Source organism: Esox lucius, chromosome 21, assembly GCF_011004845.1.
Source record: "Esox lucius isolate fEsoLuc1 chromosome 21, fEsoLuc1.pri, whole genome shotgun sequence".
In the NCBI taxonomy this organism is placed as follows: domain Eukaryota; kingdom Metazoa; phylum Chordata; class Actinopteri; order Esociformes; family Esocidae; genus Esox; species Esox lucius.
The window spans coordinates 32,090,057-32,110,943 of NC_047589.1; the positions used below are offsets into that span (position 1 = coordinate 32,090,057).

At 41.0% G+C, this 20,887-nt stretch overlaps 1 protein-coding gene across 3 annotated transcripts; it reads right to left on the reverse strand.

The window, feature by feature from the left end:
• Positions 1-3,749: 3,749 nt before the first annotated feature.
• Positions 3,750-19,257, reverse strand: si:ch211-161h7.4. 3 transcript variants are annotated; one of them, XM_034289486.1, is made up of 16 exons: positions 19,036-19,257; positions 18,744-18,790; positions 18,526-18,596; positions 16,167-16,240; positions 15,992-16,052; positions 14,603-14,783; positions 13,749-13,988; positions 12,376-12,962; positions 9,166-9,232; positions 8,317-8,942; positions 6,284-6,785; positions 6,132-6,199; positions 5,598-5,774; positions 5,209-5,369; positions 4,194-4,284; positions 3,750-4,027 (listed from the first exon to the last, which is right to left on the reverse strand). In XM_034289486.1, the coding sequence occupies exons 1-16, from the start codon at positions 19,054-19,056 to the stop codon at positions 3,945-3,947; spliced, it is 3,057 nt and encodes a 1,018-aa protein (XP_034145377.1). In that variant the 5' UTR covers positions 19,057-19,257; the 3' UTR covers positions 3,750-3,944. The 3 variants fall into 3 exon arrangements, with proteins under 3 accessions (XP_034145377.1, XP_034145378.1, XP_034145376.1); XM_034289487.1 differs by having other exon boundaries at positions 5,598-5,729; positions 15,992-16,055; XM_034289485.1 differs by having other exon boundaries at positions 15,992-16,055.
• Between the last annotated feature and the right edge of the window lie 1,630 nt (positions 19,258-20,887).

A 20,887-nucleotide genomic window follows, 5' to 3' on the forward strand; every position in this document is an offset into this window, starting at 1 on the left:
TTTCTAAAAAGTATTAATTAATTAAATTTGATGCAAGTCTACTAAAAAGGAAGGCCTAGTTTAGTTAAATAATCAGGTTATTAATCTTTAAAAAATCATCTGGACTATACACACATTCCACCCAACATATACATTTTCCCCACTCCAATGGATTAGAGACTAATATTTAGGCCTTTATTATCAACAAAACATATTAACACTAATAAACAACTAACATCTCTCTTTCTGCACCACTGTGCTCTCTTCCCCGACTGTTCCTTTACTCTATGTTAAGCAATGTTTTAAATTATAATTTATTGGCATGATAATTATATTTACTGAATAGACAAGTATATTAGTTGATACTGAGGATTCACAAAAACGGCTCATTTTCAGTCTCTCACACATAGCAAGCCAGTTTACCAGCTACCTAACTAGCTATTAGCAGTACAGTATCTATTTAAACAGAGCTACTGCATTTAGCGAACTACTGTTGGTGGCTAGCCAATGAAATATCAGTAATTACAGTATTTTATATACAATTTGATACCTCTTTATCCAAGAACCTGGATTTTGTCGGACGTTTTAACCTGAGTTAATGGACGTTTTAAAACGTTAGTAGTACTAGTTTAGTATGCCTGCCATCTGTGACACCGATTACTGGTGCTGAGAATGGGTAGCTAGACAATGTCAAAACAGTGCTATCATATCATTGACTAAATCCACTGTATGGAGGTCCTAAAAAATGCTTATATTCCGCAGTTCAGGTAGACTATTTTATAAATGTTTGTCACCACCTAGGGTTACACTAGAGAACTAAACCCGGTTCTATTCTGGATTTTGCCACACACACAGACCAATAAATCACTTGGAACAATTTATTCATAAATATATTTTAAAAAATGGTGAATAAAGTCTGTATCCACAATAGTTCAACCATTCTTAAAACTGACATCCGAGATTCCAGGGTCGAAGAGGCAGAGCTGTAGTCGTCGGTACTGTCTCTTTAAGGGTGGGCACAACCTAGCAGAGTACAAAGCCCGGCTCGCTTAATGAAGTCGTGGTCTTCCGTCGCCAGTCCCTCTTGAGGGGAGAGGGGGAGAGAGAGTGAGTGAGAACCCCAGATCGGCTTTTAACAAGGCTTGATTTGACAGAGCGCATAAAACAGGTACTCGCCTGATAGCCTACAAATGGCTATTTGTGTGATCTCCAGCGATCTACTGGCTGTACACCGCAGGCAGTGTTTCTCTCAGTTTTGGGCTGGCCAGTTCCCTCTGTCGTTCGTTCTCCCCTTCCTCCTCCGCTGGGATTTCAGAAATCCTTTTATTTGCTGCTTGGCCAATAGTTGCAGCGGTCTCATTAGCTGCTTTAGTTGAAGGCAGATGTGGATCAAGCGGAGTGGGCGTGTCAAACCAAGAACTGTCAAAACTGCAACAAAACAAAGTCCATACCACCAAAACAGAACACACGCGTACGAACCCAAAATAACTCATCTGACCAACACATACACACCATACTATGCCACCAAACTAAAACAAATTACATGTTAAGAGACTGCAAATTCGTATAACTACAAACACTAACTCAAATACTAAACAAAAGTTAAGTAATTAATTAACGGGAAATTAATCTAAGTGCAGTCTTTGTTGTCTTCCGTGGCATGTTTCAATGGAGATATGCGATTAGATGCTTTTATGTTACGAGGCTTAGTGGTTAGGAAATAAACTGTTGTTAAAACATGATACAAGATATTATTCGCAATCGCATTATATCCAAGGCGGCTGATTTTGTGTGAGGGCTGACGACAAATACATTTCAGAATCTCCGCAGCTCTGGAGTGTAGTTCATGTAATTATTCAAACTATTTTAACACATCCCACATCCACATACATAGACCTACATTTGTGTACAGGCCATATAATCGATGTGCTTAAGCAGCCTACTGTATTTAACAAATACATTAAAGCGCATAGTTTAGCGGAAGACAAGATAGCTCATTTTGGAGAAAGTCTGTTGTATGGACGCAATACGCATCTATGTTTTAAAAGAGAGACTTTCAGATCCTATAAAGACCTCCGAGATTAGGCTTATTGGTTTCCACAATTATTTTAGAAATTATAGTTATTCAGTGGACAAGTGATAGGCATTGGTGACGAAAGAGTTTCCATTCCGACTTCACAGAGGCCTAAACTCAGCAAGCAACACACCAGTGGTTCTGTGATTCTCTTGCGCATAAGTGATTCACTTATTGAACGAATCGTCTAGAGCAGTGATTCAGTACAACCAGTTCACTGAAATTATTTGTTCAAAAAGAACGAATCGTTCATGATTCGCACATCACTACTGCCAATGACTTGAAAATACAGCAAAAAGACCCTTAAGGACACTTCCCTGTCTCAGCCCCAGGATTTTATGCTACTTTATTATTGTGCCGGGGAAGTCTGTTGTCGTTCTCCACTGTAAATCCATGTAAATGTAAAGAATGTGCCCTATAAATATTCATTGCATCCTGCTCCGTTTTAAACGTAGGAGGGCATGAGGTCTTGGCCAACACCTCCGAAGTACCAGGCTCAAAAGACTTGTTGTTGTCCCTGTCCAAAGTCCTCCTGGGTGTGTTGCAGATCAAGACGATACATGACAATTCCAGCTGCCAGTCTGCTGACCACCCCCTGGTTGTCCCTGTCCTTCAGGTCATGATGCTGATCTAAATTAAGTTCTATAGACTCTGGACACAACCCACATTCATTTATTAATTATTACAACCAAATTTCAGCATTTTTAGGGAGTTTTTCCTTGCCATTGTGCTTCAACACAGTTGTTGCTTGCACCTTGGGGTTTCAGGCTGGGTGTTTTGTAAAAGCACTTTGTGACAACTACTAATGATAAAAGGGCTTTAAAGATATATTTGATTGATTGACCTGTAGAAACCATCAACTCTCTATAGTTGACCAAGTATGACTAAAAACACATTCTCCCTTTGAGGAAGGGAGTTGTAATTGTCAGTTTTTCTAGTCGTGTTAGATGCTGGAGAAATGGGCAGGAGTAATGACCTCAGTGAGTTTACCAAGAGCCAAATGGTTACAGCCAGACAACTGGGTCACAGCAGCTCTGAAAAATATTGCCTGGATTTTTTAAACAGTATCCAAGTCTGGGATTTCCTCATCATCGTCCGATTCAACTTTTAAATCATTGGACTCCAGAAAGTAGTATCTCACAACTTGAGATTTGTTGATAACATCAGCTAAATTCAGGGCAGCGATGTGATTCACAGCGGTAGCAACACAATCGCAGTTGTCCCGGGGTTGCAATTCCACTAAACAAGTATGGGTGTTATGACAGAAACTGGTGACTTGGCAGCCCTTTCATTATCTCAGCCAATCATGTCTTTCTACTGGTAAAACAAGGGTTTGGGCATTCATGTGGACATCAATTTGAAACCTATCTGAGCATTGTTGCAGACCAGGTAGACCCCTTCATGGCAATGGTATTCATTGATGGCAGGGGCCTCTTCCAGCAGTATAATGCTCCCTGCCACACTGCACATTTTTCCAGAATGGTTCGAGGAGCATGAGGAGTTCAAGGTGTGCCAGCCTGGCTATGCATTGTTTCATTCACATGAACTATTATGAAAAATATACATACATTTAAATGAATAGCACCTAATGTCAAATATCAGAGAAGCATATTATGAATATGCGACACGTGAGGGGGGGGGGGCAGCTAATGCATCATGGTAGCCGTATATTATGCAACAATATCTGCAACAGTAGTAGAAATGCAATTTGCTTTATTGGGCTTGAAGTTTCATTGGTCACATCAAATGTCCTTACATTAAATGTCCATATTTACAACTGAATAACTTATAATTTTTTTTTGCAATAATATCAGAGACAGTTGATAATGCAAATAATTGGTTTCACAAGTTTCTCATTTTCACATTTGAAGCCCAGACATTAGTCAAGGTGTCACTCTGCGCTCTCTGTCAGCATCCTTGTGAAGTGCAAGGCTGCAGGCTCTTGGGTGAGGTTGTGGAGGCTGTAGGCACGGCCTATTGGACAGACCGACAACCTGGGTCATTTAAGGGTTGCAGAAGCTACAATCCAATGTTTAAGCAGTAGCTTCTAGCACTGAAATCCAGTGGCCATGTCAACTGAGACATGAAAAAAATTTAGTGTGTTCACCAAGTGTCAGAACATGTGATGATAGGGGCTCACCACATGGAATCGTGAAGGCGTGTCCTGGGTCATAATGGACCTCCACACCATCAATGGTTACCGTCAGACCGCTGGTTAATAGATGAAACACCTGAAACACAAACAAGTTACACCTGGCCATTTCTAACTAATCTAATCCATCTGACAATCCCTCACGTCTTCCCAACCTCAAATCCCTTCCTACCCAGACTTCCTTCTACCTCCTGAAACTGATGTATACTTGGTCCCATACATGTATAAATGGGTTACTAGTTAAAAGGTACTGAGTCCACATGTTTGGATATGAAAAGGAATGTGGTAGAGAGGGATCTGGTATTTGTTTAGGGGGGCATCCTTGACTGGCACCAGCGGATTAGAGGGTTACTCGTAAAGCGGTAAATCTGTCTAACCCTTTAGTGTCTCTGTTGTATGTCCAGACGCGAGTCCTCAAGAGTTGAGAAGGTTACCCATGTGAGGGAGGACAGCCTGTCCCTATAAGTACTGAGGACTGTTCATGTATTAAGTTAGAGACTCCTCGGATGATTATGTTTGTAAGCGTTTGATGCGTCTCTCTATTTGCAAATAAACTTAATTATGCCAAGATAATTTTGTCTCTGTACTTCCTCCTTCTGATCAATGAAATTGCCATCACACTCCTCATTGTCACCTAACCCTCACCCCCAACCAGGATCTCATCCCATCCTAACCTCATTTCCTGCCAGGATCTCATCCCAACCTAACCTCCTTCATCTTCAGCCAACATCTCCAAACCTCCAACCAAGTGATTCCTCAGTAGAATAGGAAGTAGGTAGATCAGGTGTTAGAAGTTATCAGAGGTAGGGTTGTGGTCAGTAATTAGGTCATAGAGGTTATCAGAGGTTATTAGAGGTAGGCTTGTGTTCAGTAATTAGGTCATAGAGGTCTAAGGTTATCAGAGGTAAGGTTGTGTTCAGTAATTAGGTCATAGAGGTCAGAGGTTATCAGAGGTAGGTTTGTGGTCAACCAGCAGAAGGTCATAGAGGTCAGAGGTACTTACAGTGGTAGCGTAGTGGTCAACCAAGAGGGGTTTCTTCATGTAGGAGCCCAACAGAACTGTTCCACAAGAATAGGTTTCAGCCAGTAGGTCGACCCTACAGCCCAGAGCTCTGTCTTGGTACGAGAACCACTGGAAATGATCCGGGCCAATCTGGCCACCATCTGACAACACAGAACAAGATGCTGAGGGACCATTTTGTTCTATAAGTAAACTCAAGTTTGCCTTGCCTAATATTATCATCGGTAACATGCTTTCACAATGACCTCTGCAAAGACCTTGACCTTCCCTGTATCAATGCCCTCGTCTCATTATAGTCAAATGTTTACGGAAACACTTTCATGAGCATCTTCCATGACATGGCCTTTTAAGGCTTGGGTCTGTCTACATACGTTTCCTGGAGGCAGGCCAGAGCAGAGAGAGCCACTTGGAGAGATGGTCTCGGTCCCGCAACTGCAGTGTGATGACTCTGAGAGGGGGGGGGCACAGCTGGGCCACAACCTCCGGGTATGGCAGCACCGAGCCTGGAGGGACAAATGGATGGGGCTTCACCAGGGATGATGGGAGACCTGGAGTTGAAGACATGTCCAGGTTAGAGTTCAGGGGTCACCAGAATAGATTGATATGCTAATGCCTTTCCAGGCACAACGGTCTGAATTTGGATCAATGACATGTCCATGTGTGTCTTCCCAACTTATTGACAGAATTAAACAGCTCCCTGCTTTTCTACAATGGGCTTTAAGAAATGGCCATTAAAAGCATTCTGCATGAAAAAGACAAATACTCCACAATGGGAAAATGAAGAGTAAGCATTGTGCTGTAGATTGACATTACACAAATTCCTGATGAAGGAAAAATAATCAGAATTCTCACAAGAACTCATTAAAATACGCATCATAATTTACTCAGATTAATTATTTACTCACAGACATCTTCATTCTCATAATCCTCCAGTTCAATCATGGAAGACGGACCGCTTTCAAAAGCTCTTGACCTGTTGACAAAATAGAGTAAATCTTCTGACAGTATGACTATGTTCAGCTACTCAACCTAAACACCATGAAGCAACAGTTCCTACATGTCTGACAGTTTGTTCCTTCCGTGTCCGGTGGTTTTCTTCCATAGCCGTCCACCAGGCAGTTCAGCAGGGTCTACGTCGACAGCATAGGTACTCAGATCCAGAGGGCCAGAGCTCCCGTCACGGGCTGGGTCCTGGGAGGGCTCCTCAGCTGAACCAGGATCACTGGCCAACTCCTCTTCAGAAGGTAAACCGAGTTTCCGACCAACCACCTGGGACGTCGTTCTGACTGTGTCCACTGGGGGCGCTGTTGCGCTGAATGAGGAAAAGCTGCTGCTGAAGGTGGCCAGAGTTTGCTTGACCGTCTTGGGAGAAGAGATGTCCATCTTCCGCGTCTGACCAATAAGACGGTGTCTGGAGGTTGCGTTGTTGCTCTGAGGCCTTCCCTGTGACCTACCAGGAATAGCCTTGGTCGGTCTAGGCTTGGCCTGCCTTCTCACCACCTTACAGGTTTTGGGGTTGTTGGACAGGTGCTGGGGTAGAAAGTCAAACACCTTCTCACCTGAACAGAAACAACCACAACAGAAATTAGCAGACATTAGAGCTATAGTAACTGATGACAGAGTATACAACATAATACTAAACTTGATTACAGAGAAAGAATATCTTAAAAATAAAAAAAATTCTATAATTCTATATATAGAAATATATATAGATATAGAAATATATATAGATATATATAGATATAGAAATATATATATATCTAGATCTAGATCTATAGATATAGACACGGAAGGAACAAATCTAGATCTAGATATATAGATATATAGATATATAGATATAGAACTATCGAAATTTATAGATCGATATTTTGTATTTATTAAAATGGTCAAATAACTAATTAGGTTATAAATAACCTAATAATTCCAAACTAGCTGAGGTGTAACCAACCACCTTCCAGAAGTCAAGCTAATAGGTTTCCATCTGTGATTCATTTTAATGACTTTGATTAATTCGGAATAAAAGCAGTTGTTCATAGGACTCAACCGTTAAGTAGCGCAATATTAGTACAGAATAAAAGAAGCTAAAAGAGGACTCTACTGCTTAGTGGTGCATTTCAACGCAAAGAGTACACAATGGGCAGAAAGGTGCTTTCAAAAAAATTCTACAAGAGAAAGTTGAGAAAAGGCACAAGTCGAGATTCATATATCTGAAGATTTCAAAGGCTTTGTCCATCCATTGGAACAAAGTTAAGACACTTATTAAGAAGTGGAAAGAGTATGGCACCAACCAGACCATGCATAGATCAGGCTGTCCCTCCACTGGATTGCCTGGCAAAGAGGAGACTGATCAGAGGTCAAGAAGCCAATGGCAACTTTGAAAGAGCTTCAAAGACAGGTTAAGGTGTCCTTGTGATGACAATATCACAATCACTCCACAAATCTGCCCTCCATGGGAGGGAGGCAAGAAAAAACACCTCAAAAAAGGCAACATCAAGTCTTGTTTGAACTTCGACAACAAGTACATTGTAGATTCCAAGGCCAAATGGCAAAAGGTGCTCAGATGAGACCAAAATTTAACAAAACGATATGTCGGACAAAAATCCAATACATTATTTTTCAAAAGAACACCAAGCCTACAGGAAAGCACGGTGGTGGCAGTATCCAGGTGTGGGGGTGTTTCTCTTCAGCAGGGACTAGGGCACTTTACAGGACAGAAGTGAAAAAGGAATGTGCAAAATACCAACAAATTCATGTGGAGAACCTGCCATGATATTGAAAATGGCCCACGTTTCAACATAATGACCCAGAGAAAAAAAGTGGTTGAAGGACAAGACGGTGAATGACCCAAAGCAAAAAGATGGTTCCACCAAGTATGAACACCAGTTGTGGATGTTCACTTATCCAAAAAGGGTATTTTACGGTTTAAATTTGAATAAATGTTCAGAATTGTATTTTCACTTTGATATTGTGGGTTACTGTTTAAATATAGCTGGAAAAAGTCATTTCAGGCTGTAAGGGAACAAAAGGTGAACATTTTGAAAGGGGGTGGTGACTTTCTATACCCACTGTAGGTATACTGTGAAGTCTTACTTGCAGTTTGTGGGAGCAGTCTTAAAGGGCTGGGAATTATATGGAGCCCCCCCTGCGCATCCACCACCACCTCCTCTTCCTCTTTTTCACTTCTAGACCTCTCAGGCTCCTCCTGTATGGTCAGCCTTTGAGGTCGGCTCCTCCTTTTGGTAGGCTTCAGTCTGGTAGGCTTCGTTGTTGGGTTGTTGCTTGTGTGCGTGTTGTCAGTCTCTGTGTCCGGTGTGTTGACAACGCTGGTTAGCCACCAAGGGCCAGGCTTACACCTCTTCCTCTTCTCTGATGCCTGACCATCCGGCTCTGAGGAGCATTTGTTAACATTTTGTCCTTTCTTCAGGTTACTGTTGTGTTCCACTGTTGAGGGTCTGTCTATCCCCTCCCCTTCTGTTGTCTGCTTGACTGCAGCCTTCTCCGACTGGCTAGCATTAGCAAGGGTTCTGGCTGAAACCTGGTAACTGCTCTGTGACTGGTCCTCCTGCTTCGGTTGTGGTCTGGCTGTGGTCTTGTTGGGGTCGGGCTTCCTGTGGAAGCAAAACCTTGAAGGAGCCTCATCTTCCAAGAACAGAAATTCATCGTCCAGCTCAATGGTAGGAGCTTTTTTGACTGGAAACACCAACGCTTTTCTAGGGCTGAACAGAAACGAAGCATTAACACTTTCCTAATGTAGAACAAAAAACAGCATTAATGGTCATCTTTGACCTCTAAACCTTTCCTAGGGCAGAACAGAAACATGGCATTAATGTTACTAAAAATACTAAAAACATTTCGGCCAGTAAGGCCACAGTTGTGGATAATGTAACGATCAGTGAGTAATCAGAGTAATTCAGTTAGAGACAGCAGATGTGAACTCACCCTGTAGGCTTGGATTGCAGGAAGGATGATGTTAATTTACCTTCCTGGTTTACAGCAGTCTTCTTCTCTGGTGGTTGTTTAAAATATAAGATTCTCAGTACCATAAAATATTTGTACTCTTAACACATTACTGTGAGTGCATTTACACTATGTTCAGCCATGTTACCAGATTCGCATAACTTACCATATGGAAACATTTGCTAACACAATACTGTTAACTTACCATATGGAAACATTCGGTAAAACAGATATCTTCTGTTTTACCGAATGTTAAGTAAAAGATATCTTCTTCAGGAGACAGACCGAATAACTTCCTCACAGGCTTGATGGGCCAGGAGGCCAAAACAGCAAGGTCCTAAATATGGTTATTCTTTTCAATTAAAGTTATGGGCCTGAATAAGGTTAGTCTTTACAATTCATGGGATACATTTGATTAAAATATTATAATAACATTTCTATTTTATGAATCAGGTGTAAGGTGTGGCAGAGGAAAATGGCGATGGGTGAGGTTGGTTTGATATGATGCAGAATTAGAAGATTTTAGAGGCCCTCATTTGGAAAAAAATCATTTCCAGCAGATACACTAATTTGACCATCAAGCTGGAAAATAATTAGCAATTTCACAGCTAATGTTCTTTGATTCAAAATGTTTTCCCAACAAGCGGAGAACAAAAATGCAACCAGTGCTCACATATTCAGTATTTTTCTATGAAATAATTTTTGCAACAAAATGTAATGAAAAATACCAACAGCCACTACATCATATTTAAAATATTTCTTTGACAACCATGTCCTATGATTGTCCTATGAGAGTGATTAGGTGATCTGCAAGTGTAGTCCAACTCATAATTGCATAAACTCAAAACAAAGGCTAAAAAAGCTAACAATGCTGTTGTTTGCTACCTGCCTTATCCCATCTAAGAAAACACACTATGGTCTTGACCTAAAAATCTTCTTAGACGATCATGAGTCAAGTCATTATGAAAGTGCAAAAACAAGGCAGGGATTGAGAGATTGGCAGCTCAAGTAACCATTGGCCACTGCGATAATTAGATGCACAACCTTTAGGGTTAGCACATAACAGGCTACTGATAAAGAAACGATCAAAGCAATCATCATTGTAGCAAGCTACTATAATCAAAATGCATTTGTGCTGATTATAAATCAAAGCAGAAGGATATGTAAATCCAATGTGTCACTCTACTACTTATTTGTTGACCATCTTTGCCTCCTCCAACTAGCTTTGGCCATCCTGTAACTATAGGCCACTAGGAAGCTGATCGCAATATTAACAAGATAAAATATTATGGCTCTTTAAAAGAATCCATAACTAAAGAAACCAGCTGCTTGTTAACACTAGACACTATAGTTAGGGTGAGATGTTAGAGTGCTTTGGTCAACATCCAGGCCTAATGTGGGCCAGCCCTGCCCAATATATGCATTTCTAACTTTGGCTAAATAACTGAAGACTTTTGTAAAATGCTGATGATGCCTATCAGTCTGGAAAGGATTATAATGCCATTTCAAGAGATCTGGGAATCCATGGAAACACAATCACAGCCAAATTGTCCAAACTGAGAAAGTTTGGGACTGTAGTGAATTTTCCAATGACTGGCAGTGCATAAACAGTCCAGGAAGAACATGCAGGGATCTGCAGGCCTCACCTCAGGTAAGGCCAGTGTTCATTCATCAGAAAGACACTGGGCTAAACTGGTAGTCACGGTCGAGTAGCAAGGCAGAAAGGACTGTTCAGAATAACCATAAACTGCATTCCAGTTAGAACCTCATTCCAACAGCCAAGCATGGCGACGGCAGCGTTGTGGTGTGGGGATCCTCTGCTGCATCAGGACCAGCATTCCTTGCTATTATTGAAGGGACCATGAATTCTGCTTGGTATTGCACAAGAGAATAATACGCCTTCCATTTGTGAGATCAAGGGCAACTCAGTCATGCAGCAAGACTATAATCCGAAAAGAAAGTCTACATCAAAATAGCTAAAGAACAAGAAATGTAACATTTTGAATGGCCGAGTTCAAACCTAAGGCTCACTGTGATGCTGTGGCAGGACCTGAATTGGGCGTCTCATGCACAAAAACTAAAAACATTATCCACGGCACAGAGACAGAATACTCAATTACAACAACTAAAGGAAGCTTTTGTTTCACCCTTTGCTGCTAAAGGTGGTGTAACCATTAATGAGCTTTAAGGCACAACTGTCTTTGATTAATAAATATAAACATTCACTCAGGGCCCCTTCCATCTAATATTAGGTTAGAAATCTGATAAAATGTGGTGTCAAAGATATGCAAAGATGCAGAACACCAAAGGGGGAAAAAACTTCTGCAATGCCCCCCACAACTTAAGATGTTACATGTTTTCTTTGTTATGTTATTGGTTTCAAATTGCATAAACTGCATTTATTTTCATCTCAACATCTGAGGATTTTATGTCAAAATACACTACCCTCAAAAAAATTAAGGGAACACAATCATCACAGTGGGGGCCACATACCCTACTGAGTCACATTATGAGTTGCCGTGATGAAATTCACACAAATTGGATAAGCATGTCATTTCATTTGTTTACTTGGATTTTCAGTGCGAGTTGGAATCCAGCCCACAATCGGTTGGTGATGTGGATTTCTATTGACCGTTTTTAACGTCATTTTGTTAGGTTAACCCTAACCCTATTAATGAATCTGTCCAATATATTTTGCACAAAGAGAATAAAGTGGGTTTACTTTGAAAAAGGGTCCTTCCATTTATTCTTGATATGTGAAGGTCGTGGATGAATATCCTTCGATCATTTCTGGTCCATCAAGACATTATGTGGTATATGGATTACAAAATAGTAATCAGTTGTGCTACTACTAGTTAAGGGAAATGAAAATAACTAACAATAATTTAGTTCATAACTAACCAGAGATTTTCACTGATGACTAGTTAGTTATGCACTCTTTACATTTAGGAAATTTGGCTATTCATTACAATACTACATGGAATGTTAAACAAATGTAGTGTGGTTCGCAACCAACAGATGAATATATGTTTTCTCTCCTGAGAAACGTCACGTTAAGCTCACAGTAAAACATAAAACGCAACTAAATGGAACTCAAGCAACTGAACTGGTGCCGGATCATTAAGTTGTTTAAACAAATAAAAGAAGAAATTAAATTTCAGGTAATGACTAAGCAAAAGTATGAAGTCTTACTTGCAGTTAGTTGGAGCTGTCTGAGAGGGCTGGGAATTACACGGAGCCCCCCCTTCATCTCCACCACCACCTCCTCTTCTGCCTCTTTTTCACTTCCAGGACTCTCAGGCTCCTCGTGTATGGTCAGCCTCCGAGGTCGGCTCCTCCTTTTGGTAGGCTTCAGTCTGGTAGGCTTCGTTGTTGGGTTGTTGCTTGTGTGCGTGTTGTCAGTCTCTGTGTCCGGTGTGTTGACAACGCTGGTTAGCCACCAAGGGCCAGGCTTACACCTCCTTCTCTTCTCTGATTCCTGACTGTCTGGCAATGCTTCCTCCTGGTGGGAGTCGGCAGCTTCCTCTTCCACCTTTCTCTGGTCTTCCTCCATAGAAACTAGTTCCTCTCCAGCGGTATCTGACTTTTTCTGGTTTTTCGTATTCTCTTTACCCTGTGATTGGTCCTCCTGCTTCGGTTGTGGTCTGGCTGTGGTCTTGTTGGGGTCAGGCTTCCTGCGGAAGCGAAACCTTGATGGAGCCTCATCTTCCAAGATCAGGAAGTCATCGTCCAGCTCGATGGCAGGAGCTTCTCTGACTGGAAACGGCATTAACACTTTTCTAATGGAGAACAAAAACAGTATTAATGATAACCTCTGACCTCTTACCCTTTCCTAGGGCAGAACAGAAATATGCGTTAATGTTCTGAAAACTAAAAACCATATCGGCCAGTAATGCCTCATTTCCACTGGGGCTTTACCCCGGTACCAAGGATACACCAGTGATTTATGTTCATGTCGGCTCTAAACATCCCCGTTTCCACTATACATTTGGTACCAAGGACTTGAGGGGCTCAGATGGGGAGGGAAGAGTAAACTATCAACAAGATTTGGCTTTCAGGTTACAAAAAATAAAATGCCACATTCTGGTAGTAAAATAAAAACACCATGCTTGTGATTACAATATGAAGTCTCCATACTTCCATTGAGTCGATGGCATCGTATCACCTTTGGTCGATTCCCTGTAACTGTTGCTTTATTTTATTTATTTTAGCACGGATCTGTTTGTAAGATGAAAACATCCAGAGAAGCGTAAGAATAAGCAAACGATACACATTACTATTCAAACAGGACAACATGTTGCATTGTCACAGCACGTAACACGTCATCCCGAAAACCCCACCCTAAGTTCTTAAGCCCGGGGCATGGCACCAAGTGAGCGTAGGGCTACACGACAACGGTCTGCGGACATCGCCCTGTGTCAATGGAAACAGAACAGTCTGGACTTTGGGCTAAAACACCAGTGTTTGGCACCAGTGGAAAGAGGCATCAGGTCACAGTTGTGTATAAAGTAAATATCAGTGAGGAATCAGAGTAATTCAGTTAGAGACAGTAGATGTGAACTCACCCTGTAGGCTTGGATTGACCAGCTTTTCTCAGCCTCTGCAGAAAGGATGATGTGACTTTTCCTTCCTGGTTTTCCTTTGCGGTCTCCGGCGGCTGGAACGCAGCAGCCTTCGTTGCAGGCTGCTGGACAATGGTCATCCTCTCAGATGTCTGGAACACAATCTTGGCTGAAATTGGTTCTTTCGGTTCCACTGCCAGAGAAAGGTTTCTTTGGGAAGGTTCTTCTGACTCCACATTTGTGCTGTAGAGAAACCGAGTCAACTTTCTTACAACACCATTAGCAGAAACAGAAAACACAGGTCTGCTCTAAGCAGGGTTTAAATTGAATTGAACCAATAACTAATGATTCCTGAATCAGTCTGATGAGAGGGGGAACACCGGGGAGGTTTAGAAGGAGAGAGGGGGAACACCAGGGAGGTTTAGAAGGAGAGAGGGGGAACACCAGGGAGGTTTAGAAGGAGAGAGGGGGAACACCAGGGAGGTTTAGAAGGAGAGAGGGGGAACACCAGGGAGGTTTAGAAGGAGAGAGGGGGAACACCAGGGAGGTTTAGAAGGAGAGAGGGGGAACACCAGGGAGGTTTAGAAGGAGAGAGGGGGAACACCAGGGACTCAGAAGGAGCTACTGACAAACTATACATTAAACTCTCAATTCAATATTACCTACCTATTACCTATTGTCAACAACCAGACTACAAAATAACCTACTGTCCAGGGAGTAAAACTTGGTTCACCAGTCACTGAGGCAGATAGACAAACTCTACCAGCCAAAATATGCCCCATGGCTGGTTAAACATTCTACTGACAACTATCCTGGTCAGGCTTTACATAACAGTATGAGGTTAGGATGCATCTTACCAATCTGCTGCCTGTCTCTTCAGGGTGGAGAAAGGCTGCTGTACAGGGTTTTGGTCTTCATCTTCAGAGAGCAGTGGAGAGATTGTTCTGTCTCCATCCTGCTGGGCCGAATGTATGGGGCTGGAGGTCTTGATGGGCAGTGCTCTTGATGGACAGTGCTCTTTAAAAAAGAGCTCCATCTCTACCATGGAGAACACAGCAGAGGGCAACATTCAAGACTAGGCATTTCTACAGACAACATGTCCTTTAATTTTCTCTGAAGTAATAGAGGTAAAGTGGTGGGCAAGAGGCATCGCAGAAACAGCACCAGTCAGTAGTCACCTCAGTCACCAGGGAATCATGTGTCAGTAGTCACCTCAGTCACCAGGGAATCATGTGTCAGTAGTCACCTCAGTCACCAGGGAATCATGTGTCAGTAGTCACCTCAGTCACCAGGGAATCATGTGTCAGTAGTCACCTCAGTCACCAGGGAATCATGTGTCAGTAGTCACCTCAGTCACCAGGGAATCATGTGTCAGTAGTCACCTCAGTCACCAGGGAATCATGTGTCAGTAGTCACCTCAGTCACCAGGGAATCATGTGTCAGTAGTCACCTCGGTCACCAGGGAATCATGTGTCAGTGGTCACCTCAGTCACTAGGAATCATGTGTCAGTAGTCACCTCAGTCACCAGGAATCATGTGTCAGTAGTCACCTCAGTCACCAGGGAATCATGTGTCAGTAGTCACCTCAGTCACCAGGGAATCATGTGTCAGTAGTCACCTCGGTCACCAGGGAATCATGTGTCAGTAGTCACCTCGGTCACCAGGGAATCATGTGTCAGTAGTCACCTCGGTCACCAGGGAATCATGTGTCAGTGGTCACCTCAGTCACTAGGAATCATGTGTCAGTAGTCACCTCAGTCACCAGGGAATCATGTGTCAGTAGTCACCTCAGACACTAGGAATCATGTGTCAGTAGTCACCTCAGTCACCAGGAATCATGTGTCAGTAGTCACCTCAGTCACCAGGGAATCATGTGTCAGTAGTCACCTCAGACACCAGGAATCATGTGTCAGTAGTCACCTCAGTCACCAGGGAATCATGTGTCAGTAGTCACCTCAGACACCAGGAATCATGTGTCAGTAGTCACCTCAGTCACCAGGGAATCATGTGTCACCTCAGTCACTAGGAATCATGTGTCAATAGTCACCTCAGTCACCAGGGAATCATGTGTCAGTAGTCACCTCAGACACTAGGAATCATGTGTCAGTAGTCACCTCAGTTACCAGGGAATCATGTGTCAGTAGTCACCTCAGTCACCAGGGAATCATGTGTCAGTAGTCACCGGGTATCATTTGTCAGTAGTCACTTCAGTCACTGGGTGTCAGTCGTCAGTTGTAATCTCTTACCATTATCTAGAATAGAGCTCTGTGCTCTTCTCTCTGGCTGCATGTCCTTTCCTGAGGGCTTCTGCTATCAAAAACAGAGTATCAGCGTGTACATTCTGGCATATCATTGCATTCAGTAGTGTTTTGGAGCTGGTGACAGTTGCATATTCTTGAATCCACTGCTGGTTGTACTTACTTTACCCTCCTCTAAAGGAGTGAAGGACGAAGAGGCTAACAGCGCAGGTGGCTCCTCCAAATCAGAGGGAGCATCTGCAGAACATAGTCACATTAGTTACTGGGGACAAAAGCAGTGTTAGTCAGACGTGAAGGCAAGCCTCCGCTAGTAAATCATTGTATGTGCAAGAAAATGTGATGATAATTATTTTACCACAACAATAACATCAACCAATTAAAACCTGTCAAAAACAGAAATGGGAGCAGCACAAAGAGCCCAGGGGGATCTCGTCTCCCTTCACTACTACAGTGTGTATCCAAGAGCCCAGGGGGATCTCGTCTCCCTTCACTACTACAGTGTGTATCCAAGAGCCCAGGGGGATCTCGTCTCCCTTCACTACTACAGTGTGTATCCAAGAGCTACAGCATGAACTCACAGTTCACTCACCACAGAATGAGGGGCTCGGTAAGGTAGTAAGGACAAGGTGGGTTCAGGATTAGACATCCCTTTCAGTCGGATTGTCCAATACATATTTAAGGTAAGTAGCAAGTTGCCAGGTTTAAAAAAAGCTATTTCTTAATCACAATAATAAGACAGATTTATCAATTATGAAAACAGTTTTTAGATGCATCCCTACAATTACATACTCACTGAAAGACATTAATGAATACCTGGCTTAAAAAGGAAAACCTTTTTATTAAATATTTTACGTATCTGGACTAGGGCTGCAGGATTGGTTGGATTATAATGGATGTTATGGGTGTATGTTAAATGTCTTGCACAGAAACCTCTCTTGTATAATGTGATAATCAGGCCAAGGTGTTAGAGGTCCATTGTTTCTACTGTCTCCATTGTCATGTAACTCGGCAACTCCCTTTCTGTGCCTGCTCCCCTCAATATCCCCAAAAGATATTCATCCCGACCTTGTGTTACAATCAATCAATCACATGTATTTATAAAGCACTTTTTACAACAGCAGTTGTCACAAAGTGCTTTACAGAGACACCCGGCCTTAAACCCTAAGGAGCAAACAACAGTAGTGTTGAATTTCAATGGCTAGGAAAAACTCCCTAAGAAGGACGAATTTTAGGACGAAACCTAGAGAGGACCCAGGCTCAGAGGGGTGACCAGTCCTCTTCTGGCTGTGCCGGGTGAGATATTAAGAGTCCAATTGGAATGAATAATACATTTCTTGGGGCTAAATCCAGAGTCTATTTGATTTTAGACTAGGTCAGAAGTAACGGGCCACCTAAACCAGGTAATCCGCAGGTGTGGACCAGGACCTCATCTCCTCCTAAAATTTACATGGATATGTTACACCCTGTGTTGTATCATTTACACTGTATTGGAAGAATCAGCACCTCATTCTCTAAAGCCCCTATTTGGGCCTAAGAAAGTAAAAAAAACAAATAGACTAATAGTCACAACCTTCTCAGGTAAAATTTACAATGATTCTATATACGATTCTATATAAGCAGGAGGGTTCAGGTAATTTGGGAGAGACTCCTTGCATGTAGCATGTTAAAACTTATTAAATGACGCGGCTATACTTTGTAAATGAAGGTGTCCTTGTGTTATTAATCGATCAATATCTAAAATCCCACCACAAGACTTCACAAGAAACAGCTATGTGAAGTTATTTCAGCCAAAAAGGGCAGCATCAGAACCTGCAGGAGGGTCAAAGTAACCCACTTCAAATTACAATCTTTCAGTGTCATTTAGTAAATTAGTTTACCTTCACCTGTCAATAGTGTTAGTGAAGATAACATATCCATGTGCCCAAACAAATACAAATTATATATCCATACATTTTAATGTTAGTGCATGGAACCAAATCAGATCAAACCAAAACAAATATCCCTGTATTGCATTGGAGACAATGTATCTAGATATGTATCAAACTGTCCAAAGGAAAGTTGCACATCCTACGTAACTGACTTCCTTCAATTCCTTTTCTCTCAACCCTGGTCCAGAGACAAGGAAGATGTCTATGATACAACTACCTTCACTGCCTACTAACGCAAACCTTACTGACGAGAGCATCTACTTGGCAAGGGGTCTTCAGCGAACAGAGAATTTTGGAAACATAAGGAACGCATCACAGCTATAATTTTCTTAAAAATTGTTACATCGCGTTTTAAGCTTATCGTTGGCGTCCACATAACCATCTCTCTATTTTACTGTAAAGTGCGATTGTTTCAGGAAAACAGACGGAAGTCAAGGTTGACAACACTGTCTAACAGGGTGTATTGTAGTTCCACAGATGGACAGTGTATGGACCTGTGAAATGTACTATATAACTATAATTATAAATATTATTCCTAGCGGATATGAAAGACAAATACATTACAGAATAGAGGTCATAATAAACATTCCTTACCCAAGTCGTTGACCCAAGTACTGGAGTCACACATGTCCAACTTAGCTTTCCATTTTAGCATTGATGATGGGCTAACGGAACAGAAGAACGCTATCAGCATAGAACAATGTTGTCAGGTAGCTAACTAGCTCGTTAGCTACAATATCGACTACCGGTTAACAATACCTGTTTGATGTAAATAACTACTGCAGCGGATATTGACAGTGTGACAGACTTACCGATCCTTATTTACGAGGTAAGGGAGCCTCTTAATATTAGTTGTCGTCTGTGGTAAAATATATTAATGTTAGCTGCAACCGTGTTGACACTTAGCTTTCGAATATACAGTAATTTTAACCAAAACGACGTGCCTGAATGTTAATTATCTTTCTAACTTAACAAAATGTACACTAGAATTTAGATACTGTGTACTGTGTCGCTATCTGTCGTAGTTTGCTAGCATAAGCTACACGTACAGTACGTAGTACCTTCCTTACTAGCTACTTGAAACGAAAATAGCCATCTACGTACCAATATGCTTTCGTGGTTCATCTTCAGCCTGCTACAGTACAAAGTACATGCTAACTAGCTAGCTTCGTGGACACGTATTATTAGTTCGAGTTTGTTAGGGGGGGGGCAAACTACATTTATTTTAACACAGTAGCTAATGTTAGCAAAACAAATTCGTAGTTGACTCGTTTACCCGCGCGCAACTTCAAACACTTATTCGGTATATCCGGAAGTGTATTCAAAACGTATTTATACACTTTACCGCGTCCTATTGGATGATTTGAAGCAGTGTTGCCATATCCGCGGTTTTCATGCAAATTTGCTTACTTTTCAAACAATGTCGCGGATGGAAATGTATTGGTCGCCGGTTTTCTATGCGGTGAGCACAGTCTTTTTTTTTGTTATTTTTTTTTGTTATTGAAAATATCAAAATTCACAAACAAACATGGCTGCATAGATTCGGTTCTTCAGAATAGGATACAGAGACGATATAGCCATAGGGAACAGCTCTTAATACAAACCGTAAATATATAGTTGTCTTAGTAACAAAAATAGAGATGGTTTATAAAAGGCAAGTGAGACATAGAAAAAAATAACATAGAAATAAAATAATAATAATAATAAAAAAATAATATATATATATATATATATATAAATAAATAATAATAATAATAATAAAATATATATATATATATATATATATATATATATATATAAATAAATAATAATAATAATAATACCATAACACAAGGGGAGAATACATTCATTGTTCAACTATTTACCTCCGTTGGGAAGTGTTTTAGGGTATCATATATGTTTTGTGCTTTAGGACCTTTCAGAGTTTTTAAGGACTTCATATACAGTTTAAATTCATTTTAAAAAACTATAAATTTGGGAGATGATTTCACAGTTCTACATTTATGAATAAAACATTTTGCTAGACATACAATTGTATTAGAACAGAGCTCATCACCCTTATTTTGCAACAATAATCTGAATGTTATGTCGTCACAGGAAATAGTGGTTGGGAATGAAGATATCTGTTGCTTAATCCATTTATGTATATCACACCAAAATGTCTGTATCAGATTACATGAGAAAAACACATGGTCCGTAGTTTCGACATCATTCTCACAGAATGTACATTAACATCTATACCAAAGCGAAGTCTCAGTAATTCTTTAGAGGGGTAAATGTTTTTCATTACCTTGAAATGTGTTTCTTTCACTTTAGGAGGTATAGGGAGTGTTAGATACATTGTTCTTAGTTTAGTGACTGAAACTTTATCAAATCTTTGTAAGATGTTATTTTTATTTTGGCTGTTAGGGTAAAGATATTCAATAAAACAATTCCTAATAAAGTGGTTAGTGCATTTTTTATCCAAAACAGAGATTGCTTGAATTGATAGTGGGGCTAATTGTGGATGAATCGGATAAAATTCCAAAATGTTTCTTGTTAGAGAAACAAAACCTTGGGGTAGTGCTCTATGTAATTTAGAAAAGTTTTAAGGGTTTGAAATTATGTTTGATGCAAAATTTTCAAAATGTAAAAAAATCCATCAGTATCCATTAAGTCGACCATGGACCGTATGTTTCCCATACCAATCTTCAAAGAAGAGAGATCTGTTGCGGTGCAAAATATATCTGTTGTTCCAGAGTATTGATGTGTGGGGTGAGAAGTTATGCACGTATAACATTTTCCAATACAAGAGTATTTGTTTGTGAAACTCTGACAATGATATAGGTAAATTGTTAACACTAAAGTCCGCTCTAAGAAGAAAATCTAATCCTCCAATGTTCTTAAATAAGGTCTTTGGAATACAATACCAGAAGGAGTTGCTGTGTTTGATCCAAGATTTTAGCCAATTTATTTT